The 26,736-nt window shown below is 45.0% G+C and overlaps 4 protein-coding genes and 1 pseudogene across 6 annotated transcripts; 2 read left to right on the forward strand and 3 right to left on the reverse strand.

Moving 5' to 3' along the window:
- The first annotated feature begins 96 nt into the window (after positions 1-96).
- On the forward strand, positions 97-4,022 carry LOC139817447 (uncharacterized). Its single transcript, XM_071785546.1, has 5 exons — positions 97-1,191; positions 1,623-1,983; positions 2,372-2,933; positions 3,159-3,384; positions 3,473-4,022. Exons 1-5 carry the CDS (start codon positions 1,111-1,113, stop codon positions 3,659-3,661), a joined length of 1,419 nt encoding a protein of 472 aa, XP_071641647.1. The 5' UTR covers positions 97-1,110; the 3' UTR covers positions 3,662-4,022.
- On the reverse strand, positions 3,782-7,883 carry LOC139817446 (SH3 domain-containing protein Dlish-like). 3 transcript variants are annotated; one of them, XM_071785543.1, is made up of 7 exons: positions 7,722-7,883; positions 7,297-7,566; positions 6,360-6,941; positions 5,573-5,805; positions 4,980-5,348; positions 4,483-4,780; positions 3,782-4,313 (listed from the first exon to the last, which is right to left on the reverse strand). In XM_071785543.1, the coding sequence occupies exons 3-7, from the start codon at positions 6,406-6,408 to the stop codon at positions 4,036-4,038; spliced, it is 1,227 nt and encodes a 408-aa protein (XP_071641644.1). In that variant the 5' UTR covers positions 6,409-6,941; positions 7,297-7,566; positions 7,722-7,883; the 3' UTR covers positions 3,782-4,035. The 3 variants fall into 3 exon arrangements, with proteins under 3 accessions (XP_071641644.1, XP_071641646.1, XP_071641645.1); XM_071785545.1 differs by having other exon boundaries at positions 4,483-4,744; positions 7,722-7,876; XM_071785544.1 differs by lacking the exon at positions 7,722-7,883 and having other exon boundaries at positions 7,297-7,704.
- Positions 7,884-8,971: 1,088 nt separating this feature from the next.
- On the reverse strand, positions 8,972-20,050 carry LOC139817089 (uncharacterized). Its single transcript, XM_071784900.1, has 3 exons — positions 17,770-20,050; positions 17,384-17,607; positions 8,972-16,392 (listed from the first exon to the last, which is right to left on the reverse strand). The coding sequence occupies exons 1-3, from the start codon at positions 18,916-18,918 to the stop codon at positions 15,483-15,485; spliced, it is 2,283 nt and encodes a 760-aa protein (XP_071641001.1). The 5' UTR covers positions 18,919-20,050; the 3' UTR covers positions 8,972-15,482.
- Positions 20,051-20,136: 86 nt separating this feature from the next.
- On the forward strand, positions 20,137-21,454 carry LOC139817090 (uncharacterized; annotated as a pseudogene).
- Positions 21,455-23,185: 1,731 nt separating this feature from the next.
- Ncm (pre-mRNA-splicing factor nucampholin) lies at positions 23,186-26,067 on the reverse strand. The gene is made up of 2 exons (XM_071784899.1): positions 25,895-26,067; positions 23,186-25,797 (listed from the first exon to the last, which is right to left on the reverse strand). Exon 2 carries the CDS (start codon positions 25,726-25,728, stop codon positions 23,425-23,427), a length of 2,304 nt encoding a protein of 767 aa, XP_071641000.1. The 5' UTR covers positions 25,729-25,797; positions 25,895-26,067; the 3' UTR covers positions 23,186-23,424.
- Between the last annotated feature and the right edge of the window lie 669 nt (positions 26,068-26,736).

Consider the following 26,736-nt stretch of genomic DNA (forward strand, 5'->3'; position numbering starts at 1 on the left):
TAAAAAAAAAACTTTAAATTTGCGAGATGCGCCGCTTTTTTACGAGCGCAATGTAAAGGCTTCGGCGACGATTATCGGCCTGCTTTTAATTCATAAATTCAAGAGAGCTGTATCATAGATAACCGATATCTACATATCGGACATATTTCGCACAAACAGATAGATATCGAGGCAGAACGCATCGATTGTAGCAACGAGCACGAAAGCTAAAGGTCAATGGCTTTTATATCGCGTATCCTTTTTCCAGTGTAAAAAACAGACTTCTAATATAAGTTAAGGCTGAACGATTTTTAAGGCCCGCAGGAGGAAAGCACGATGAGTCGAATTTTCTTATAGCGATATTGCGGCTGATATCATTGCGGCTTGTTTCTTCTTTGTTCCGAGAAACGTCAAGATGGCCTTATACATCTGATCTAAATACCGTGGCGTATCGAGCATTTTCTGGCTCTGACGAGTGTAAATTCTCTTGAACTAAATTACAGCGAAATTAAGAACGCTTGTCAATTGGAGTTCAATCGGTCGTCAAATAGATCATTGCATCACGAGTCACTTCGGAAATCCAAAAAAGTCCGTCTACAATATCTCGCCGCTATAATATCTTAATAATCTCTTTTAAATTCCGCAGTAATTGTCAAGGAGAGAAAATTAGCTCGTTGGATCTGGGTAAGCTCAGTGATAAGCAATAATGCTTTATGACAAATTGTTTGGCTAATTTGGGGCCATTAGCGACGTTATTTGAGAATACAATAGCGAGTACAGATGATAAAACTATAATTTTTCAATTAGTATTAAGTGGGTATTAATTTTAGCTCTAATTAAGAGTTTAATTATAAAGATACGTAATGTTGAAAATAACGAATAAGTCACGAGGAGAAATGTGTGATCATATATCCATATTGCTAAATATAAAATAATCAATAATTTTATGCAAGAGAAAGAAGTGCATTCATAAATAAGATACATGTTTTGTAGACGCAAGTCGAGTTTCAGACACCGGAAATTACAATTTTGCACATCACGCGAACAGACGCTCGTGGCGAAGATCAGCCGATCGCGGAGACACGCGTCATCGACGAAAGGTTATCAAAATTGTGATAAGAGCGGCCGAAGATGCTTCGCGAAGAAACGGACGAGAGGGTTGATTATAGAGCGGCCAAAGCCGACGGCCGCGTGATAAATAATCACCGCAAGGCATGTGATATCTGTACGCACGAGACTGCGAACAAAGACGCAAATCGCAATCGGTTATCATAAAATTCATTCGATAAGGGAGATTGTAGATCCCCAATTTTAACAGATTTTTTTGCAAATGTATCCCAACATATTTTCAATCAATCATAATTACGAACACAGTTCCTTTAACATCAGGAGTAAATTCTGTAAAGTATAGAGACACTAGCCTATTTTTTTGCAAAAGAAACATTTACCGATATATTAACTGTATATAAAATTAATAATTATTTTGATAAATTTATTTGCGGTAATTAATACTGTGAGTTCAAATCGAGATTAATGATTCTGTTTGCTTGATTATGCCAGTAATTACCAAATCAACGCTTATCATTTGAGATAAAAAGAAATATCGTATAGGAATTAATTTATCTCTATCAATCGAATTGTAGGGATTAAATTATCTTCATCTCGTTCGAAAGTATTCGGACAACGAAAGCAGAGTGCAGAAAAGAAAGGAAATCTCTAGCGAGGCTACGGAGGACGAGGCGGAAGATGAAGAACGGAGAGCCGACGAAGACCGGAGTGAGGAGGAAGATACAAAAGTTCAGAAAGTAGATGCAAACCAAGAAAAAGAAGAAGCGAACGAAAACGAGCAGGAAGCTGCGCAGATTGGGCAGTGCGCGATTTGTCACATTATCATCGACGACGCGAATCTCGGTGGAAGCGTCACCGATTCTGAGCAGGATCCACGCTGGTCCGAGGGCTATTTGTTGTGTCAACGTTGCGTACGAAACTTTTCAATTCAAACAGGTAGATAAAATGTCCATCTTAACTATCGTTATATGTAGAAACCTAAAAAGAGAAAGTTGTAAGATTTTCTGAAAAGAAATATTCTATTCAACATCCTACTCGTCATACACACAATAGTCTCTTTAGTCTCTTTAAAAAAATTATACCTTTAATCAAATAGTCTTGCAGCCAGTAAGTACTTATTTCTTTCTGCGTTGCAAGAAGAATCAACGTTATAAAAAAAAAATAAGAAAAAATCTTTAGAATATCATAACATTTCTAAATAATGAATCAAGTGACGATATCTAATTAATCAGCGCAAGTCGGTTGCCAAATATGCGCTTAATTGTCGTTAGATTTTTGAAAAAAACTAAATATTTCCTAAAAAGAAAGATATATCCCTTTATAGATACGGAGCCCCCTCAGCCTCAAAGATCGCACGCGAGTTTCTTCCAGGGCAGAGGCAACGATCGCGGCGATCGCCTACGTTTGAGGACGTGCAACCCGCGTCGCGATCAGTGGGCTTGCAACTTCAATAAGACGACGCCCGTCGAGGCGAATAACGAGACTTTAGATTGCGAATCGGACGTTTCGTACATCGCCGGTCGCGATCGAGGCAATTCGCGACGGGAGGAGCAAACGAAAAGCTGCGGGAGACAGTGTCAACAGCAACACAGCTATTGCAATCTGATGACGAGGAGAAATAGCGCAGCGGATCGATACACTTCCGAGATTAAGGTCAAATGTTCCTCCGTCGACTGCTCCCGTAGGCCCATACGTTGCCCACGCCTAGACTGCTCGGTGAACGTCGCCTTCTCAGCGCTCACCCATCATTTCCTCTTCGACCATCCCGAGGTGCCTATTCTCAGCGTTGAGCCCGGCGCCGAGAGCACGCTCATCGTCAGCTACGGAGCTCTCTCTTGCAATTCCAGTCGATGTCTAGCTCTCTTACTGGTGTCCGGAAAGCTCTCGTTAGTATACTATCGTCGTATAAACATTGCACAGAGATGGTGCATTCGATATACATATTTCCTAAAACAATTTTTTTTTATATAAAAAAATGTACAAAGATTTGGTTTGAGTTTGATTTAAAATTAAAAAAGAAAAACGATAACCGTATATAATATTCGCGATTAATATTGATTATAAACGCGCCTAAGTCAACCACTAATCGCAGAAATTTCTATAACAATAAGAGATTCCTCAGCGAGACTGTTCGGTGGCATTCAAATAAATCCCAAGTATCGGAATCGGTTGCCTCTGCCGGTGTTGGCAGCGCGTTTGCACAGCAGTCGTAATTACGCGTGTTGCAAGGAAGTGCACGCCGGCGGAGAAGGTCAGGGTGAGAAAGACATGATCATCGCCTGGGTAGCGGGATTAGACGTCGGCGATACAGCTGACAGACTTCGATGTAGCATCCAGGTATACGTTAGATCGATTCGCGCGCGCAAGACGAAGACGTATCAATGCTTGAAGATGGATAATGACATTTGAATGGTTTAACTGACAGGCCGTCGACAGCATCGAAAACGGGGGATTCCGATCGCTTACGTACACGGGCCCTGTGACCTCCCTGAGAGCCGCCCAATGTCCACGTGACGTCTTCTTAGCTGGCGACTGTATAGTTCTCCACGAGGGATTGATCAGCCATATCACTTCCGGCTGTACCAGTCTCAATGTAAATGTTATTGTACACTAAACTTGTTAACACGTATATATATCCTTGTCTTAAGTAACTGTCTTGAAAATGTAAGTCCATCCAATATAAATTGCAAGGAACATGCAGGAAAAATGGGTAAAGTGAATGAAAGACCTAAAGTTGCGTTTTGTATTACGCGCAATCTCTCGTTTATTTCTTAAAAATATCCTCCATTAGCCTAAATTCACTTTACTTTTCGCATTATCCGGTCAGTAATCTCATTGGTCGTAGGTATTTAAATAAAATATTAAATTTCTCGCTCTTTACATATACTTGATGACATACAATAGATAAAAGGATGGTGCAAAGGATGGTATTGCAAACTTACTTGAAGCAGTAAAGGCAAGTTTTTTTTCCTTTTCTAACTGTCCGAATTATAAACTAGTCATAGCAGGGGGTCGCGCGTACGCTTTGGGAATGAAACCGTACTTGCGAGTCTTGGGCGCGTAAGCCCAAAGCCAGCCGTCCACCGTTTGATTTCCCAGATCTGCATATATCCAATCAGCCCGTTTCACCGATAGATCATCCGGCGCCTGCGCCTTGTAATCGTAAAGCACCACTAATTCCGTGCCGGTCGTCTCGTCCCGGAAATCTCGCACTCCCTTTTGCTGCAATGACTCGCCTCCCGGTATATTGCCCCCCGTACCTTTGCCTGCAAGACGGATATTGTTAATACAAGTCGATAATTATGGAAAATCGATAACAATTGTAGTCCTACTAGAACTCCTACAAAACTCCATCGAAGTCTATCATTGATCTATATGTATATCCCAGCAAATCTTTCCAAGATTTATTTCTCGATGATTCAATAAAGAGCCAACCTGGACTATGAGTCTCTGCGGACGCTGTATTTGTAGTGGCAGTGGTGGCCAGTGTGGTGGCGTAAGAATTAAGAACGTGACCAGGATAAACGAAACCGGACGGTACGAAACCCTCGTTGCCGTCGCAATGTCGGAGCACCCAGAACCAATCTGGATCGTCGCGATTCAGCACGGTCACGAATTCGCCCCTCTCAACGCTGAGGTCGTTCTCGTCCCGCGCCACGAACGTGTAAAGAACGATGTATCTTCCGGCTGATGGATCCTGCGGGATGCACAGTAGAATTTCTCGCTGATGAGTCTTCGTCAAACAAGATTAACGAGTGCCATAATGAATTCCTAATTCACAACCATCAATACTTTATTCAAAAAAATTAAAAATTTTCAATATCGGGAAGATACCAATTTTCAATGAGGATCCGGATTTATATTTTTAACGCTCGGAGAGATATTAAAATTAAATTTTAGGCATTTTTATAGTACTTCGGCCAGTCAACTACCTTGAAGAAGGGATGTACGTCCGGCTGGGATGATATAGTCTGTATGGAATTCTGGGACTGCGTGATGTTAGAGCGATTGACGTTGACATCCGCGGTGGTGATGTTATTTCGCGCGTAGCTCTCGCAATCCGAGGCTGATCCGGTATCGGTCTGTTGCGTCTCCTGCAGACGGCCCGTGCTGAGAAGATCGCATTCGTTTTCGCTGGACCGCGGCAGCTTCTTCTTCACGTTGTTCAAACTGGCCAGCGTCAATTCGGCCAGCTGCGACGTGTACGGGGCGCAATACGAGTGCGGCACGAAGCCCTCCATACGCGTGTCAGCCGCTATTACGTACACCCAATCGTTTTCTCTGTAAAGCACGTTTACTACCTGAAACGTAAAGGTTCCGTTATTAGTACTATCTTTTTTTTTTCTAACGAATACATCGTTTCGTTTTTATCGTTTGCGATTGTATAATTTTTTATGTGGGCAAAGGTGAGGTAAAAAAAATTGCATGTATTATAGAAATTGCTACGTGTGTAATACAAATGGCACACAGCTTGTAATACGTGATTAAACAAGGAAGAGAACAATTCTGTAAATTAATCGCTGACCTGGCCCCTTTTGACTTGAAGTTCATCGTCCACGCAGGGGGTAAAGTCATGCACAATAACCATTTTACTGTCCGGAGAGAGTCCATTCTCCTTTTCAATGCCGACCCTTACAAGGGTCTCAATGCTCGCGCTTCCAGTTATCCGACCAGGCGGCAATGGCACCCTAGTGCCCAAACCAAGTCCTGTACCTCCCGTCCCACACTCTTTCTCCAAATTAAAGTTGTGTGTTCCGGCTATTTGGAATTAGCAATTTATCATAAATGCAAGTAAATTTACATACGACTTAAAAATAAAATAAAATTGATTCGTCTAAGAATTTTACAAAATTTCATACAATATTTTAAATAGTAAAATTATTTCTGAAAGAGAGAAAGAAGGATCCCTAGATTACGAAAAGAATTATTTCTGACGTATGCTTGCAAGACACAGCAAGAAAAATTATTTCAATCACGATAAAAATTGCTTGTACAAGGCGCACTTCGGAAAAGCGACAGTAATAGTTATAATCGACTTTAAAATAGACGCTTTTTCGCGGAGGCGATCTCGCATTTTCCGACGGAGAGAAAAATCGAAAGTCGCGCGTAATCGGTGCATGAACTCGGCCCGGCTCGCTCTTCGCGGAGGCTACGGCGTGGCCGAAGCTGCATAACCGGTCCCGAGCAACAGGTGATCGGTCCGAATGTGACAACTGGCCCTCGCGACCGAACTGCCATGCCCTCGGTCTTCCCTTCACTCTCCGCCTCGCTTGCTCTTTCCCTCGCTCTCTTTCTGCGACTCGTTTACTCACGTTTCTTCTTCTTTCCGCGACGTATGCGTACAGGGCACAGAAAGGCCATTCTGCGGATCGTTCACGGAGCTCGCTCCGAAAATTCTCACATCTCCAACGCGGCGACCATCCGCCTCCTGCGGAATGCGCGCGTCCGATCTCTCGCCGCGACTGTATATATATTATATATATGTATATAATGTATGTGTTACACCGAGGAGATCCACGCGGAAGGACGCGATGCCGAGGAAAGAGAATGTCTCAGGTTGAAACTGAAATCTGGCCGTCACGCGACCGCGCTGGAACCGAGGCACACACCTTCCGCAACGGCGATCGGACGCGTTCTCCGCGTTCCCTTCCGTTCACCGTCGGGTTCTCACGAGTCCTCGGGGGCCCAGGACACCACAATCGCGAATTAATCCTGGACACGGCAGGTAGAGAGCGCTACGGGATGATGATGTGAGACCCGTGGCCGGTTCCCGTTAAATTTTCATGACTCGGACGAGATCGACACTATGCTGAGCATAGCATATTATACTCCCTGAGACTTGAGAAGACCGGAGAAGACTCACTCAGATGAACGAGCTGAAGATATTGTGGGCACTGAAAATATAATACGTACTCTCGTTAGTACAGGGGCAAATGGAATAACAATAAAATAATTAATATGTAAATGATAGAGATAAAAATGAAAATAAATTGGTAATAACAAGGAATTCGTTTTAAAAGAATCTTATCTTTATATATTGTTCAAGAATGGCTGCAATAAGCTTTTCTTTTAGTTTACTCTTTTATTTTTCTCTTGCTTTGCCTTTAATTTGTAAATAGACATCTTCGTAAGAAAAATATAGATACTGATAAGTCTAGCAAGTAAATTGTTAACAGGTGGAAAGCAGATGCGAGTAAAAACTGGTATCCACTCCGCACAATAAATTTATTATAAACTATTATAGCTTACCAGCTACGAGCTTGCAACCAAGGAATATCCGTTGAACGCGCATACTGCTAGATTTCTGCCGTTAATCCGTTAATCAAACTGTTTTACTTGATTTTCGCTGTCAATCCGCCGTCATAACTTTCACCGTAATTCCACCAACAATATTCCACATAAGTTCTGCATCAAAACTGCACCATAATTTTTCTATTGAAAAGAATTTGTAGCAAACGTTGTAAAGTCTAATTGCGACTGACACTTGGCTGTTCTGGTTAGATTTTTGACTCGGAGAACCTAGAAAACGTAGACATGCAAGAAGATAAATATATATTATGTCATTTTATCATTGGGTTCGTTTTCTAATAACCGAACTGGCTGCGCTTGTTCAGCAGAGTTTATCTTCTTCACTCCACTTTGGAAGGAAAAAGATAAACTGCGCTTTAGAATACCTGCATTTATGTAAATTTATCTCCACTCATCTCTCTCTCAATTCTCCCCCTTTCACTCCCTCTCCTTCTCCTTCTCTTACTCTCATTCCAAGACAAAGAGGTTAAACGAGGGAGGCTAGGCCATGGTCTCTTGAGCTTCGAAAAATCGCCGGAGTTATCAGGATAACAGGATGAGCGAGGAGGTTATGCGAGAGGTGGCAGAAATAAAATTCGATTCGAATCTCCGCGCTCCTACTGAAGTTTGCCTCGATCGTCTCCAACGTCACGTTAACCAACCTCAAAATCTGAAAATTCGGATTCGCAGCTCACTTCACCTTTTACGAATTATAGTTCCCTAGAGGGCGCGAAATTTGAATCGGATTTGACTCGTGCCATCTCTCGTAACCTCCTCGCCCATTTTGTTCTCCCGATAACTTCGACGATTTTTGGACGGCATCGAGAGCCACGTGTTTCGCAACTCTCGTCTAACCTCCTTCCTTAATTGGCGTAGACAAAGAGAAAAGCTACGTAAATACAGATATACTATATAAAGCGTAATTCGAAGTAGAATAATTATAATCCTAGTGAAAAATAAAGATTTTATTTAAAATAAATTGATCGTGCTGCAAAAATCGTCTTTCGTGTATTCAAAAATTTATAGTAGCATTTCTTTAAATATATCTGAATAAAGAAGATAATGTAATATAAAAAGAAATGAAAAATAGAAAGAGCAACCCAGTTAGCAGAGTGACGTCAAATGACGTATTAATAACTCTTACATGACGTCTCTAACGTCAACAATACGTATATAATTAAGACGCGTTTAAACGTCGTTTTGCTACCTGGAAATGAGTACCCGCAATAATTATCCCTCAATTAGCACACCTCGGTTGGGTCACCTCAAATGCCACACTAGTGCGATTTGAGATTTTGACAACTTTTAACTGTCGTATCTCAGTCATTTTTCATAAAAATTTATGTAAAATTTCCCTGGCAATCGAGTAGTGCACTTTATTTTACGAAAAAGAAATGATTTTATATGAAAAATTGAAATATATAAAGTGCTGAACGAAAAAAAAGTGGTGCGAATTAGCACATGTGTGCTAATTGAGGGTTATCTTTTTCCAATTAAATTTTTTCGTTTAACGAAAGGGTTTACTATCTTATTATATAACGAAATAATATAAGAAATTCGAATGTCATTTTCATTGAACTAAAATGAAATTTCGAAGCTCAACGGGCGACGACACAGGGTAAAACATACACGAAGATTTTGCTCGAAACTTGCTTTTATTGTATTCAATTAATATAAACGACGGTGGTATATTCGTTCTTGTCTATATAACAGAGCTCTTCTGACTTATATGCTTAACAATTGCGGGTATTACTTGGTTTTTTTCGTCATCTCTTTCTGGAAAATATTCGTATATATATGTACAGTTATTATGTCAGTAATTGTGCCGAATATTTAGTCATTAGATTTGCGGATCGACTACTTTAGGTACCATTAACGTTAACTCCGGTTAATATATGAGACCGTAGAAATGCTTCTATATAATATACTACTCGTATGCTTCAGGCGTACAGAAATCGCGAGATTTTAACGAAGGATCGTTTGTACGTGTGTGTTGATCGTATGTATGTGTGTGCATGTATGTGTGTGTGCGGTGTGTAATATGTATGGCTGTGAAATAGGTACAAAATCGATTCGGTACAAAATCGTCCCTATTTTTTTTTTTTTTTTTTAATAATACAGCGCAACTACATATCCACGGCGAAGACGAAACTTCGAGAACGTAGCGGGCCGAGCTCTTATATAAAATGAAGTTCCACTGTATTATCCGGGGTAAATTTATCGCGGTGCACAGATACGATCACGCATTGGATAAGATCTCGTGTATAAGCCGCGAAAGAGAGCCGGGGCGCGCGCTCGTCGTCGCTAATTTATTATGCCCTCGCGGTTCTTTACAACCGCGAGGGCGCAGAACACTTTAAAGAGGAGCGATCGATCGATTTCTCTTCGTTTCTTCTTCCTTCTTCGTCTTCTCTCTCCCTCTCCGTGGGGAGGGGATTTATAAAATTCGAGAGAACAGGAGGTCAGACTTTGTACTTTCGTATTGCACTTTGTTGTGTGTATAGTTCAATGACACGTTGGAGTTCTTAAGAATTATAAATCTTAGCGCAGTCGCGAGATATTCTTTTTACTCTAATGCTCGACACAATTCTTCGCGGATCGATGCAATAAATAAAAGAGAGAATATATATTTTTTATAATATATATTATATGTTACAATATAATATATATTTTTGTAATATATATATATATATATAGATTTTCTTAACTTTTATATATAAATATATATAAAAATTGAGAAAATAAACTATACTGCGTACAAAAAAAATCTCGTTAGCTTTCCTTCTGCCTTCTTGGAGCTCGCGCGACGCGTTCTTGGTGCGTTTATTAAATAATTTTTCCGCTATTTCCACCGTTAAATAAATTTACGATAACAATATCAGACAACAGCGTCTCGTACCCAAACGACGAAAAAATTGTCTAGACGACGTCGTAAAAAGGTGATTAAATAACTTTAAAAATTTAGAATGTCTACAAAGTGTCTAAACAACGCCTCCAAAATTTAGGACGTTTTTCTAAAGAATATTTAAAAGGTATCTAAAAGGCGTTGAAAAATTTTTAAAACGCCCGAAAGACGGCTAAACGATATCAAAAAATTTAGAACATCTAAAAGGATGTTTAAACGACGCCTTAAAAAATTAAGACGCCCAGAGAATGTTTGAACGATCGTCTCAAAGATCGAGGACATTCAAGAGAATATCTAAATGACATCTTGAAAAAATCTCGTACGCTCGAGAAGACGTTCTCGCGGACATTTACGAAGTCTGGGATGGCTGTAACCATAGCGCGCCAGATACGGGATTGGCTTTTCGAGCAGAACGCATAGAATGCAGAGATTTCGTGTGTTGTCGCGTTTACAGATTATATCGCCGATTATAGGTCACTATTTGTCGCTATTGGAATTTCCGCTAAGTTGCAGTTTAGATACGGCGGCGCGTCGCGGGGCAAAGTCCTCGCCTTCGCGCCGCACAACGATATTCCGCCATCAGCCTGTTTATTTTGTTATCGCACAAACGCTCATATACGCCTTATCGTCTATTCAAATAGCTTATTTTCCTCCTCGGCGTGCGCGTACGCGTGTGCGTGCACACACACACACACACGCATACACGTCTCTCTGGGTATCGAACGGGCGCGCGATCTCGCCTTTACGATTCTCTTGTTTTCGTAATAAGTCAAAAATAGAACGACAAGGTACATGTACAATATATAACGTCGGGCACGTGTACGCGCGCGCCGTACATTCGACGATAATGATATCGCCGATAACACGCGCGTCATCGGCGCCGATGGATTGGACGAAAATCCGCGCGATTTCGACGAATGTGCCGGGGAGAGATGAGATTTTTCTAATCGGCAAACTATATATCGCGAAAGCGAGATATATAGATACGAGGGAGGTACACACACGCACGCACACGTGGTAGGTCGTATCAGCTAGCACTTTACAAACCGTGTTTCGAAAGTCAGACTAAACATATAATAACAACAGAGATAATATTAGCGAAGCGTACGATAAAAATCACTTCCGACGTCTGCTCCCGGGAGCTCGCTGGTCGAACGGGTATCAGCAATGTTTCGACATATCGTGCGTTTTTGCGCGTCATAATTATACATTACATATTCAAGACGCATGTCGAATATCGCCCGCGTAACGTGATCCAATTAATATACAATCCCCTTTCTTCCCTTCTCCTGGAATCGGGCATCGTACGTACGTACTTCTCCATTTCCCTTTTTGTAATTTGTCAGTATATATTTCCGTCACGAAAATGAAAATACATCGTCCCCGCGAAAGTGAAATACATTTTTTTTAAGTCATGGCAGTTTACACGATTCGCCGAAACCGAAATTCGCCCCTTTCCCTTCTTTTCATTATACGCAGACTTCAAACGTATATTCGAAACCGATCTGTATTATATGATTATTTAGGTATTACGAATTATCTTTTTACTCTTTACGTCCTAGGTAAACTCTACGATAAACTGAGTGTGTGTATTGTATGTACGTGTGTATGAAAAACATAGACTATTACATTCTTTTATACCTTTAGGTGGGATGCTTATCTTACTGTAACATTACACACAATGTAACGTATCTTATGTATATTGACCGAATGTTACATAGGGCATATATTTATATATATATATGTATATATAATGAATGTATTCTATATTCTACATCGTCGCGATTACCTCATACATCGTCAGCTTTATATTAACAGATTGCTTTGAAAATCTAACATTTACTCCAAATCACATCATCCAGAATCGAGTACCCGCGGTGAGTTCATTTCTTTTTCTCGTTCTCTCTTTCCTATGAGCATATAGAAACGCACGATCAATTTCTCGCTGCTTCTAGTCCCCAAAATTTTTCCTTTTTTTTTTAATTTCCCGATGAAGAATTATACTGGCACTGCCGTAGCTATATTTAAAAACAAGAGAAAAGAGATAAAGAGAAAAGACAAATGTTATGTACGATAAGAGATCTTCGAAGCAGTCTCGGCATATGTATATACGCGTGTATATGTTTTCGATACGCAATCATGTATTTAATCATCATGTTTTGCTACACAATGGAAATATAATGCAAGTGTGTACGGTTTGCGTTGTCGTACAGCTATCATATCGCTGACCGCGGGGACGTGTGTAAACGGACGTGCGTGCCCGTCATACCATCCCCGTGTCAGTTTCTCGTATCCTGCACTTGGGCACGCGTAAAAAGCAATTATATCTCGAAAAGAAAATTTCAGTCAGTATAAAATCAAGATTACACCTTTAAGGTGGGTACAGGCCGAGCGAAAACGAATAACAAACGAAAGAGTGAGGATTTTAAATTTCTCTTTGGCACCTCCTTTGACGTACCGTCTTACTTTAATCAGTCCGAACGCGAAACCAACGTTAACAAACCGTTCCGTTTGCATTATGTATGATGAACATCTTTCAAATTTCCACAAAGTTCACCTTCGCCAATCGCTCGCTCGTGTACACCCACTTTTACAAATATATTCGAGTGATAAGTCTATAATTTAAATCGAAGATTGTTATATCGTGTCACTGGGAACTCCGTCAAAGTATTCGGACGACAAAATAAAAGTATTGCGTAATATGGTAGAGAGAAAAAAAATAATGAGGGATAAAAAGGCAAACATCTCTATCACGCATTTCTCGATTGTATGTGCAATAAATGACAACAGAGTCCGTAATAAAACTTACCCTCTTGCGTATATAATATCTCGTATATATGTATTTTCTTTTCTGTATCTACATCCTCTTTTACACGTGCATATAATATCTTGCTTGTTTGTTCATGCTTCAATTATATATACTTCGTATGAATATATTAAAAAAATCTATTTCTCCCTTTATATCGTGGCGTATAATATAAATTTGATACACGGACATTTTCGTATATATATGGAGTATTCTCATGCAGGAAAAACATCTGTATAGAAATAAAAAAAAAAAATCAATCCACATACAGACAAATTATGTCCAACATAATTTAACACTCGGTCTCTGCTAAAAACTCGAGAGACACGCAGAAATCGCGGCCAGAGCTGATAGCGTCTTCCTCTCTCCGCTTTAAGATATTTCTCTCTTTAGGTAATTTTTCGATGTTGACAAAACTGGAAACGCTACTCTCAGCACGGCCAACATTTTCTGCCCATCTCCCGTTCTCTCTTTCACAGTAGGACCATTTTTCATATATATATATATATATATTAAATACAACTAAAATGATATGTATCAACAATAATATATGTACAAAATAAATATATATATTAAAGATGTGGGTTCTCCAGCTGCGAATCTTCGTAAAAATATCATATATTAATAACAAAACATTGTATTCAACAGAAATTATATACAGTACGTGTCTACACGTACGATTCGATCAATAGAATTCCCGTTACGCTTTTAGCCGCGATCCCGAAAAAAAAAGCATATACATTTTTAAGAAAATATTTAGAACATTTTTGAAAAAAGAGAAAAAAACAACATGACTATACGATCGTCGACGATTCGTATATAGTGACTTAAGGCCATTGCACGTAACAAAGTTTTAGTCATAATCGTAAGGCCGTAAAAAAATAGACCACGCACAGTCGATTATTCTCCTTAAGCTCGAAGAATAATCGAGTGTGCGTGGTCTATTTTCTTATTGCCTTACGATCATGACTAAAACTTTGTTACGTGCAATGGCCTTTATTGTGTATAAATCACTTTTCTTATGCCATTAATAAATTAAACGATTCGATAATCACGTAAATACTTGAAATATCAAGAAACAATCGAAAATACGTTATTATCAACGATGATTCGAGTTATGGTCCTACTGTAGGTACCAAATAAATAATTTAAAAAAAACGCAAATTTCTTTTTCCCTCCTCACTTTCTTATTGACGTGATTAGGCTTGGACCGAGCTTTTTCGTCGAATAAAAAAGCAGATCCTACTTATACGCGTTAATCACAAGATTTTTAGTCGTTAGCGAGTCGGTTTTGGAACGTGTATATAACGTTCTGGGCAATTACAATGTAGTACGAGCTGCTGGAACACACCCAGGTTTATGCTTACAGCATACCTAGAATAACAATATAGCACCTAGGTTTTTTGTACTTTAACATTATTTCGTCATGATACTGTAATTAGTTATAAACATACACCTATGATGCCACAATGTATTTACATTATGCGATCATGACTACCAAGATGTGAATGGGAAGCAATCTAAATTCATTCTCACTAGAAATCTCTCGCACGCATACACGCACATTCTTTCTCTCCTCACTCTTTCTTATCACTCACATGTTCAAGAATCAGAATTATATAGTAAAAATCTTTCTTTACACTTCGTATATATTTAATATATACGAAATGTCTCATTATATTATACCCTTTAAATGTAATCGTTTTATTGGCGCGGTGTAATCCATTAAATCTACCTCCCCTGTTTCGATATAATACAATATCTACATTCGATTTTAATAAAAAAATCGACCGATACAAGTATACCTGACGTCGCTGTCCAACTCGTGGTATCGGTTTGCCACATCTCCCACCGGGAGTATCACTCTTTCATCAAATCCGTTAACATTACCCATGGTTGGGAGACGAAATGTCAACGGAGCAACACGTTTGTCTTCGCGGCACCATAGACTCGACAAGTCGAAATTCATTTCGGAAAAGGACGTGTATCATTTTTTTTTTTCGTTATCCGCGGAACGCTAAAATGCAAACAGGAAGTGGACGTATCGCGCGTAGCTATCGACAGACATGGAAGGCAAGCTATCGTCGCTGACAGTGGTTGGTCGGTCGCTCGGTTCGAATTTCACGAAATATGAGTATGAAGCGCGAGGACTCCATCAGCCCGATGTTTTGAGTTGGACAGCACGTGTTTTACTTACCTAGTAAAAACTCCGAACTATTTGCGATAACGTTTAAAGGCTTGTCGCGTATCACATAAACCTAGACAGTTTATTGTTTAGTTTAGAATCGTAAATATATATGTATATATATATATATATATGTACCTAACGTAACTAAACTCAGTGCATGCTTATTCGGCCAACGGATGAGCGTTGTCGCGGTAATCGCTGAGCAGTTGTGGGTGTATGTGTGTTAAATAACTTCCGCGTTATCCTAATCACTGATCCGACTCGTTATTGGTCGCTACGCTGGCGGGCTTAGACTCTTTATTGTTCGATGGTAAACTCGCAGCAGCGTCAGTCTCCTCGTTGCCGCCCTCGGTGCTGTCGGCCGCGCTGGAACGCGGCGCCGTCGCCGTCGTCCCTGTCGCATCCTCCTTCTTGTCTTGACTTTCATCGTCGACGACGACGGCAGTGGATTCCTGTTGCTGCTGCTGCTGCTGTAATTTCTGCATGTGCAGTTGACTGCGTAGCTTCGAGATTTCACGAGCATTCGATCGCCGATGATGTCGCAGCTGCGCGTTCTGCAACGCCACGCGATGCGCCAGCTCTATCACGTCCTGCGGTACGTCCAGTGCCTTCAAACGTTCCTCGAGATCCGCCGCTACGGTACCATCCATGTCGGAATCGCTTTCCGATGGCGAGGAGGTGCCGACTTCGGAGGAAGCCGCCAGCGGTGTAGGTTCCACGCTTACAGTGGACGATGTCACCGCCGCGCTGCTCTCCTCCTCCTCGCCTTCCTTCTCCTTTCTGTCCTTTGGCAGCGCCGCCTCCTTCTTATTTTCATCAGACATATAGTACAGAGGATAAGAACCAATAGCCGGCGCTTGACTCGGCGACGTTTTCTCTATCTTAACACTGGCGGACGACAACAGCTCCTGTTTCTCACACGTGGGACTCGAAGAGCGATGACTGTGACGACGATGTTCGTGATGATGCCGTCGTTGCTGATGAACAGACGAGGGTGGCGGTATCTGACTTATTTGTGCGGGTGCCGGTATAGGCGCCAACGCCACATTAGGTTGGAAATGCGGCTCGAAACGCTCACACTCCGAAAGCGGGATGACTCGCTCGGGATGCTGCAGTACGGGTGGACCTCGACTGAGATAAGCAGGCACCAACGATGAACTGTTAACAAAAGTAGATTTTATTTTAATTATGGTCGGCGCTGTTTCGGCGGTTAAGTATCTGACGATATAATCGCCACACTTATTTCACGTGAAATAGAATGCGATGTCGGACTCCGAACGAGAGAGTGAAGTTCTTTGTCTGATCTGTCAATGTAGCGTTTATTTTATAAAATTAGAGCGCGATTATTCACGTCGTTTCCATTCGCCGATCGAATTCTCATTCCCCGGAATCGGTTGCGCGGATTCTGCTTTTCGTAGAATCTGACCTGATTTTCGGAATCTTTCTAAAACGTTTTGAAAACCCTCCGAGCAACGATATCGATGATTGTTCACTCAGCTAATTGTCAGTGTAGTCTGTTGACCGAGCTACGAAGATCTAAGAATTTGATGTATGCGATAAACGGATAAAACATATGTAGGTGCATTAACGAAACAACCAATGTAAAAAAAAAATTAGAATTAATTACAATATTTGAGAAGTCAGGGCAGTAAGAGTCAGACGCTGATCCTGGGGCGTAAATTCAATAGAATTTATTATTTTTCTTCACATTCCAAACAGTGTTCGATACGTTTCGGCTCAGTTTTGAGCCATCTTCAGCCGTTGCAATAATTAGAGCGTTCTCACTTCCTGTGCGCGAATGGTCGAAGGAGTCGCAGGTCGGAAGGATCGCTATGCCGCGAGCTACGGACATAAGATTTCGCGGACGGCTATTCCCGCGCGTGAAAATAAGCACACGATAATCGCAAGCAACGTACTGCCCTGACTTCTCAATTATTGAACTTTTGGGGGTCCTTATGATTTAATTACAATATATCAGATTATTCCCAGAATCGTTAAAATTGTTTACCTCTCCGCGCTAACAGGTTTTACTATATGAGTGTGCGGCTGTTTGGAATACGCGAGGATGTATACGTGTATATGAATTCCAAATAATCGAAAAATTCTCGCTATGTAGCTAGAATCGTGGCGATGCGATCGCCATACTTACTTGTCCCTGTGCTTGCAATTGCCCGTAGCATTCCAAGGTTGAAAAGCTGCGCCTCTGGCAGCGAGCTCGAAAACCGCCCATTGCATCTGCAAGTAGGAATCAGTGGCGATTTGGGATACAGGATGGTACATCGCCAAACCGTTGCCATTGTAGATTCCAGCACAGTCGTCCTTCCCCATGTCCTTCTTTGTGCGCTTAATCAATCTCTCGTGCTCATGTCGCAGCTAAAATAGATATTTGGGTCCATATATACTCTCCAGATATATTAAGCGACGTTACATTTAATTTTGTGTTCACTGCTTTAAACATACACAGTATACACACACATTTGTAACATCAAAATTATCATCTTATTTTTAAAGAGAAAACACATTGAGCGATAATACCTCTAGCTTTCGCTTGGAGTTCAACACAAGATGCCTCTCTTTCAGCTCCCGAAAGAGGCTGAGCGATTTGTTGTAGTGTTGTTGATCGCGGGAGAGCAACAGATACGACCGCCAGTTGGCGGAATCAAAACCCCAGTGGCAGGTGCGGTTCTCCAGCGATCTGTGAGCGTGTCTCACGAAGCGTTGGGGAGAAAACTGATAGCCACACTCCAGACACTCGATGCACACAGAGTCGTCCGTCTCGAATAGCTTCGGATCGAAAATGCCTTTGCACTTGCCGAAACATTCGTGATACACTTTGAACTTAACAATCGTCTCCTCCTCTTCCTCGTTCTTACACGTTTTCTTATCGAGACAGTCCGGCGCCGCCGGGCCGATCTGGGTGGGATCGCAGGACTCTGTCCGTAACAGCAGAGCACTGACGAGCCTCTCGGCGTCGGTTTGGGTGATGAGACCGCAGGACGGGGCGTTGCGCGGCAGGATGCCCGAGTGCTTGAGCTCCTCGAGCTGATCCCGGGTGCAGCGCGAACAATAGATCTGGAGCTCGTCGCACACCTGATTGATCTGCTGCAGGGAGAAGTCCTGCAGCACCGTGTTCAGTATCTGCGGCAGGCACAATCTCCTCTCGCCGCCCACCACGAAGCACGAGATCCTCTCGCCCTCGAGGATCGTCTCGCACCTCTCGGAGCAGCTCTGATCCGGCGCCGTGAGTATCGGTATCTGAAACTCGAGCTCGCGCTTCTCGCAGCCGACCTTCGGACGGTCGGCCGCCGCCGTCGCCGCCGCCGCGGGACGGTCCTCGTCCGAGTCCTCCAACGAGCGGGGCGCCTTCGGGACGGGCGTCAACGTGCGCGCCGCCGCCAACGTCTCGCGAACCTCCTTCTCGACTAAGCTCTTGGGCGGTTGCGACTCCACGGGTGACTCCAGGCCGCAGTTGGCCGCCGCCTGACGACTGACAGCGGGCGGCGAGAAGCACGAGGTCGCCGACTGTTGCTCGTGCAGCAGGGCCTTACAGTCCATGCCCAGCAGGGCCGAGCTGGGACCCTGCAGGCTCTTGACGGCCGACAGCTGATAGGTCTTGAGGACGGTCTTCAACTGCGGACTGTACGACTGGCCGGCGGCGGTACTGCCGGGCAATAGCGTCTCCATTGTGCGCGCGTATCCGAGAAGCGTGGTTCCCCCCAGAGGAAGAGAAACGGAGCACGAGAGCGCGGGCAACGATATCACCGCCGCCACTCCAACCGTATGCTCCGACACACACGCTGCACGGTGACGGATCTCTCTCAGCACATTCGATTATCGCTTTGTATTTACGTAGTGTTGATGTACACAATATATTCCGTATTACACTCGGACCATCCGGCAAAATTTATTTATGTCGCGGATGTCAAGGCAGCAGAACCGGGCACTAGCACGACAACTGGCGCGACAACAACTCGGCTTCCTCGCGATTCCACTTCCATGTTACTCGGTCCCAGCGCGTCGCCGTCGTCGTCGTCGTAGCAGCGCGGCCTCCACCACGTTCCTCGCGCTCGCTCGCGGATCGACGTGTCGCGCCGCGAGACAGACACGGGTCCATCCTCTCCGTGCCGAACGGGGTATTCTAACCCGCGCTACGAGGCCCCCTCCTCGGTCGTTCTCTTTCTATCTTTTCTCTCTCTCTTCTTCTTCTCGCTCGCTCGCACGCACTCTCGCTCACTCCGCTCTCGTCCGGCACGAGAGGCCGAGTTACACGCGTATAACCCGTTCGCGCGTCCTTCCTTCCTCCCTATGTCCGCCCCTCCCGCCGCGGCAGCATTACGCGTCGCCGACGAAGACAACGATGCGACTACCGCCGCGACCCGCGATCCCGCGATGCCACCACTTCCACGTACAACATGATAAAGCCGCTAGCCGCTCTCGGCGTCCGTCTCTCTCGTCCCCTTTGTCCGCGGTCCTCTCACTCTCTTTCTGCTTCTCTCCCTCGCGCGCGCTTTCGCGGGCAGAAAAGCGCGTTAACGCGGAGATCGTACGCAGCGAGCGCCGTCCTCCGAACGAGAGAGCCTCCTCCTCGCGAGTTCCCTCCGTTTCTGTCGCGAACTCCCCTCTCGTTCTCTCCTACTGCCCTCTTCCTCTTCCACTTCGTCGTCGTCTCGTCGTTTGTCGTCTTCTTCTTCTTCTCCACCACCACCACCAGCTCCTCCTCCTCCTCCTCTTCCTCCTACGGCGGCGACGGCGGTTTTCAACGCGACGTTCTCGCAGCCGCGAATTCGATGCGCGACGAAAGCAGCACGGTCACGGATACGGCGGGCCAACGATCCATAGCGGGGCGCGGGGGCCAAGTCTCACAGTCTTATCGAACGCAATCTACGGACAACGAAATGGCACATGCTTTATATACACATACACACACACTATATGTGCACTATATATAATGTATATGTCTGCTGTCTATTTATCGTCGCTCGCACGTTGCTCACTGTACTCGCGCAGGCAGACACACGCGCGCGCGCTTCTATTTATCATCTCTCTGTCCGTCACACATCACCACGGCACGGCGCACTGCTGATGCCGCGGATGGTGCACGTTATCAGCGTCGGCCGTCCCGTCGACGACATTCCCCCGATTCCCCACCTCCTTGCTCTTCCTCCACCACCTCCTCGTCGTCGCTGTCGCTGTCGCTACTGGCGTCGCCGACGATCGCTATCGGGACGCCGCGCCACCGCGCGCGCGGCCAACAACAACGAGGATGTCGGCGATGATACGTCCGACGTCCGGCGAAATATTATCGCATCACTGGAGCGCGACCACCAGCACGACTGGCATCGTCAGACGAGCGATTTACCCGTCGGCACGTCGCGACGCAATGGCGTATCGATCGCGACGACGGCGACGACGGCGGCGGCGACGGCGACGGCGACGGCGGCGGTGGCGGCGTTAGCGGTGGCGGAGCACGCACCGTACGATCCGTATGATCGTGGACGAGACGACGACGGGTAGCCGACACTCGCAGCGGGAGCACGCATATTTCTTACCGCGCCGCGAGAGGAGCCGATGACGACGATTCCGTTCCCGGGCGACGACGTGGAAACCGACGAACCATCCGCCGCATGGGAATGCACGCTGCACGCACTCACGCACGCACGAGCTGCGACGCGAATATTTCTCTGTCTCTCCTACTCTCTGTTTCTTTCTCTCTGTTTCTCCTCGTGCACAGACGCTAACGAGACAACGGCGGGCAGGCCTCCGCGATATATGCGTACGCTTTTCACGCACGCTTCTCCTCCTCGCTCGCCGCGCTTTCGTGGACGACGACCGTGTGTGGATGTTCCGTCTCTCGTTCCTCTCTTTCTCTCTTTCTATCCCGTTCCCGCCTTCCCGCTCCGCGAAGTCTTTTTGCCCTGACGCGCGAGCGGAGGGGCCCTTCTCCGCGCTTTTTTGCTCTTTCTCCTTCTCTCTCTATCTTTCTCACTCCCTCGGCGATGTCCGCGGCTGTGCTGTACACATGCGCGCGCGACCGCGTAAACACGAGACGAGACCCGGAGACGGCGGACGGCGGAGCCCTTGAGAGACTGTCTCCTCTCATGCAGAATACACGCGCACACTCTCGCTTTCTGGCTGTGTGCGTGCGCACGTACGGGCACACTTTTCGCACGTACACGTGCAGCGTTCAACCGGCTCCATATACCGCGTGGCGAGAAAGTAGCTTGCGGACTCGCTTCTTACTTTTACTGACGCTCGCCTGCAACACGATACCTTTTTAGTTTCTTCGCATTTCTTTCCAATGTTAAATATATATCGTTTAAATTTTATTTGAGATAGTTTTGAGATCGGAAGAGGATAAGGATTCGTCGTCTACCTGACGGACCAACGTTAGAGCTGGTCTCCGATCGCTTTACGCAAGAACGTAGCTCTTTCGAGGTTTCCCTCGATCCTTTTGAATCCTCGATTGCGGTCTCCCTGTTGGAATCCTACGTTTAACTTCTCAGAGGCACCCGGTACGTGCACGCGCGCGTTTCTGCACGCACGCCTCTTGGTGTGCGTGCCGCGAGCTCCGCTCGGCCGCGCGCACGCGTCCGCTCGGTGGTAAAGAATCACCGTAAACTCGGCATGCCTGTCTCGTTCCCCTCTACGAGCATCGCGGCCGCCGCCGCCACGGCGGCGACGAAGACGACGAAGACGACGTCGGCCACTCCTCCCTTTTCTTCCCCCTTCTCGCGACAACCGGCCACCTACTGCGCACCACCGCGCCTGTCGCGAACAGTGCCGGAGTAAGAAAACAACAGACTGATGTTACTACATCGTCGTGTATGATCCACGCGAAACGCTCGTATTATTTTAGACTAATTATCATGAATTATATACCGGTGCTCCTTGCGATCTTGGTCCCCCCCACAGGCGTTTTTCTCGCCTCATGCTTTGTTCCTACAGCTACAACGCCTACGACACATATGGATCGCGTACGTGGATCTGGTATTTAGGATAGAAGGAAGAAGCCTGCTTGCGTAGCACTCGGGATGTCGGTATCGCTCCGCGCGCGGACTATTGTCTCAGCTTGGTCCAGGATGAGGATGTAGCGTGATAGAAAGCAGATAAGGATTTCATCTAATCTAGGACTTCCAGGACGCGCCAAAGAGGATTTCATCAAAGCCGTGACACATACCGACATCTAAAAATATAATAAACAATAAGAAAATGCGGAGACCAGATGAGAGAACAATTTTTAACTTTATCACCCATTACGAATTTCTCTCCGTCTCCGTTCCACGGTCCTGATGGCCAGACCCCTGCGGCCCCCTCGCCGCGTCGCGCGACGCCCGTCAGAGAAAAGCAGGTGTGTGCGCGTCATACACGTGTGTGTACCAATCCACACACGCGCGCGCGCGCGAGCGCGATCCGACGTAGGCCGTAGGCCGCAACGCGCATAGCTCGGTTACGACGCGCGGTCGGCGGCACGCGTCTGTGTGAATCGGACGCCGACAGCCGTCTAGTCATGTGACCTTCCCGTCAAAATAGCTTGCGTACCTCCCCGCGCGTTACGCACACACACTCGCAGCAACGGCGCGTGGTGGGTAATGCCGCACACGCATCCGCGAGCGACGACGTGGAGGCGCGGCCGACGGCGTGCGCGCTCTTGGTATCGTTGCCATCTTGTGTTCATTGTCAGGGACGGCACGAGGCTCCGGTGTCGACTTTGACGATGACGCGCTCTCCCCCATTTTCCGGGGAGCAGCCAGCTCCGTTCGCCGTCCTTAGCGCGTTGCGAAAATGGATAAAGATCGTTAGCTAAATTCCGAGAAAATTATTTGGAAATGCACAGGCGCTTCTCGCCCCGTTTTTCTGGAAATATTAAAACATCACAGAATATAATAAAATGATGAGAACGATAGAAGTAGCTTTCCTACGTAATTAAATTATTAATTGAAAAAACCAGAGCTAATCTTAAATGTAATCTTTATCGAATAATAAAAAGTATACAAGTAGAATAAATATTGTATCTTGATTTATTATTCTCGCTTACTTGGAAGTCTAAAGAATTTGTAAAACGTAAGTCGTAGAATATAATTTGTGTGTGTGTGTGTGTGTGTACAGAATATATATATAGATATTTATCATACAATTAACTTATATAAAAAAAGGATTTATTATATTTATTCTACTTAATTCCTATCTGTTTTATTTATCCCTTGTCTTGCTTTTCTTCTTCTTACTTTGCGCTTTCTCTTCCTTCTGATTTTCCTTCTTCGAGTTAGATTTCTTTTCTTTTCGTTTATGCTGCACATTCTTCTTCTTCTTCTTCTTCTTTGCCAGATCTTCATCCTCCGATGACGAAGACGATGAAGAATCGGTTGACGACGAACTAGACGAGCTTGAGCTGGATGACGAGCTGGTAGACTCGTTGTCGGAGCTCGAGGGCTCTTCTTCCTTGGCAGGTAATGCGGGCACAGCAACCGGCTTTGGATGGGACTTCAAATGTTCTCTCAGGTCGTCCGTCAAACCACCCAAACCGATCGACGTAAAGAAATTTATTGCGAAACGGGTGTTCTTCGGATCGTCCCTGGGAAACAGTCCTTCGAACGCAAATTGCAACGTCACATCTTTAACTCGTTCATTTAGCTTTGCAAGACCCATATATTCAGAGAGCTCCTGAAACAAAATTTTGATAAAAATCCTGTTCGAACTCGTGGTGTCTTCTTCGTTCAACTTTATGCACGAAAGTACGCTCCACGATATGGAGTCCGTGAACAGTAAGTGAGCGAAAAATTTCGATACATTTCGCAGCTTGTTGGTGTCGAGGCGGTGTATCGTGCTGTACGAATCCTTAAAGATTTGCTCGAAGGGCGTGACATACATTTTGTTTATTGCGCAAAACCGACCGGCCAGGAGGCCGAAGAACTTCTCGTACGTCCGCATCTCCGCGCAACAGTCCAAAAACATGTGGCACAACTCGATCTCCTGTCCAGGTTTCAGTTGCATCTTCATCAATTTATGCGCGCACTCTTCAAAATCAAGCGAAGAGTGTATCGTCAGGTATATAGTTCGTCGAAGCGCGGTCAGATTCGTTTCCGTGTTGTCGAGTATCAGCCCTTCCTTTCCCTCGGCCTGTTCCGCGCCGCTATCGTTGTCCGAGCTTTCCTCTTCACCCTCCTCGTCGTCGCCTTCCGATTCGCTGACGTCCGAGCCGAGAATCTCTTTGCACAACTGCTTGTACTTCTCTTCAGAGGCAAGATAGTCCGGGTCAAACTTGAACACGTTTAATATATCTTGTGCATCCAGCTTGTCGTCCAATCTTATTAAATGTGTGATTTGATTGTCTTCCTCCACGAGATCCAACTCCTCGGGCACAGCCTCGTGATCCTTAAATCCATCCTTCCTGATCTGGAACATAACTTCTATCATGTACTGGACTCGCTTGTCCAACTGTCCCTCGTGCAGGATATTCCTCAGCATCTCGAAGATAGCCTCGATGCCTCTTCGCGACACCTCCGTCAGCTTCATACCGCATTCTTTTAGAAATGCTATGGCTACCTCGACGGAATCGTCCGTCGGCGTTTCCAACAGTAGAGTCAAAATTTCCAGGGCGATAATCTCGTAGGCCACACGTTGGTTAACTAAATGCGCTATAAAAGTTCCCGAAGATATGCACAAAGGTTTATCGTTCCTTTTAAATCCACGTTTAAATTGCAGAACGAGTCGCTGCAGCACCAACTCGCCTATATTCGGGAACTTGGAATTGATTACGGATGTCAGTGCGGCGTAAACCGGAGTGAACGTCGGAGAGGCGGCTTGCGCCTGAATGATGGACCGCGCCAACAAACCTCTACCGCGTACGATGTTCTCGTGCAGCAGCTCCCGCGTTATGATCCCGATGTTGCTGGTGTTAACTTTATTGATGTATCCATGGATCGACTTCTTCAATGCTTCCCAAGCGATACGCTGGTAAGCGGCTCCCGATTTGTCGGTGATCTCCGCTTGGAGCATTCGCAATTTGGCAGGCGGAATGTACGCGCCTCCGGTCCTCGAGGTCAGAAGATCCACCGTTCGCTTCTGCTTGGCGTCCTCCGGGTTCTCTCGCGGTTTATCCGGTTCCCCGTAGTACCTGTTGCCAATCTTCTCGCGCGATGGCGAGGCTTTCCGTTTCCCATTCGCTTCGACGTCGCTGTCCCTGGGATCTTCGCGATCCTCGTTGTACCTACGATCTCTGTGATCGTCGCGTCGGGCGCTCCGGTGATCGTCATCGCGCCTGGAATTTCTGTGCTCGTCGTTACGTCTAGAACTCCGGTGATCGTCGTCACGCCTGGAACTTCTGCGTTCGTCGTTGCGCCTGGAACTCCTGTGATCATCGTGGTGCTTGTTGGAACTCCGGTGATCGCCGTTATGCCTGGATTCCTTATGATCGTCGCCACGCTTGTCGTCCCTGCGCTTGCGATAACGTTCATCGCTCTCCTCCTCGTCCCTTCGCGAGTGCGATCTCTTCATCGTGTCGTCGTGTGACCTCAAAGGACTCCCGCGGATCTCCAACAGACGTGTACTCGCAATTATGTTATTCTGTGTATGTAATAGTTATTATCGGTTATTTATACTACACATGTTACGGTATTTTCAATGTATGTCGTAATTACAGAGATAAAACGAAGAAACTCACGTTCGCATTCAATCTTGGATCACTTTTATCTTTCTGCGCTTTCTAGCATTTTTCAGACGCTCGGAAAACATAACCACTAATTCTAGCCTAGTTTATCTCCGTATGCAGCGGCGCAGCGCGCAGCCAGAAGAGCGGAAAAAGCAGCTCAGTGAGCGCTGAGCGCTCAGTCACCCTAAGGGTGCATCCCCATGGAGAAAAAATGGCGGAACGGAATTAAAACGGAATTCCTTTGATTGGCTAATATCTCATCTTAAGAGCCCCCACCTGGAGATTAGCTAATCAGAGCAATTCCGTTTTAAAAATAAAACATGACAGAAAAATATGATACACAGAAAGAATTTTCTCTTTTATAAAATGTCTCTTGTATATTTCAAAAAATTCATTGGTTGCCAAATTGTCCTAAGTTTGTAGTGAATTTAATGGTAAAATATAACAAAAAATTATCTCCGTGTGGTCATGATATTAATGTAAATCGGCACCTTTGATCTATTGGTTTCCGATTTTCGCCATGTTTTTATGGGGACCATCGGCGTATCAACGGTTAAACGGGCCCCGGTTTTCAGGGTTATAACCTCTGCTTTTATTCAGCTTGGAAAATCTTATCAAAATTATCCAAAATTTTCGGATTTTCCCCAACATACAAGTGTCTCTGCGCGTCACACTGATTTTCCTCAATATTTCATCTCAAACGTACGAAAATCACTTAGCGTCTATGGCGTCATACCGGCTTTGCACCGCACATACAGAAATCCTCTGATTGGTCCCCGTCAAGATAATATGGCCGCGTTCAGCAGACCAAGCCGCTGAGTAGCAGTCGAACGTGATTGGCTCTTACTTTTAGA

The sequence above is a fragment of the Temnothorax longispinosus genome, chromosome 8 (genome assembly GCF_030848805.1).
Source record: "Temnothorax longispinosus isolate EJ_2023e chromosome 8, Tlon_JGU_v1, whole genome shotgun sequence".
Lineage (NCBI taxonomy): Eukaryota > Metazoa > Arthropoda > Insecta > Hymenoptera > Formicidae > Temnothorax > Temnothorax longispinosus.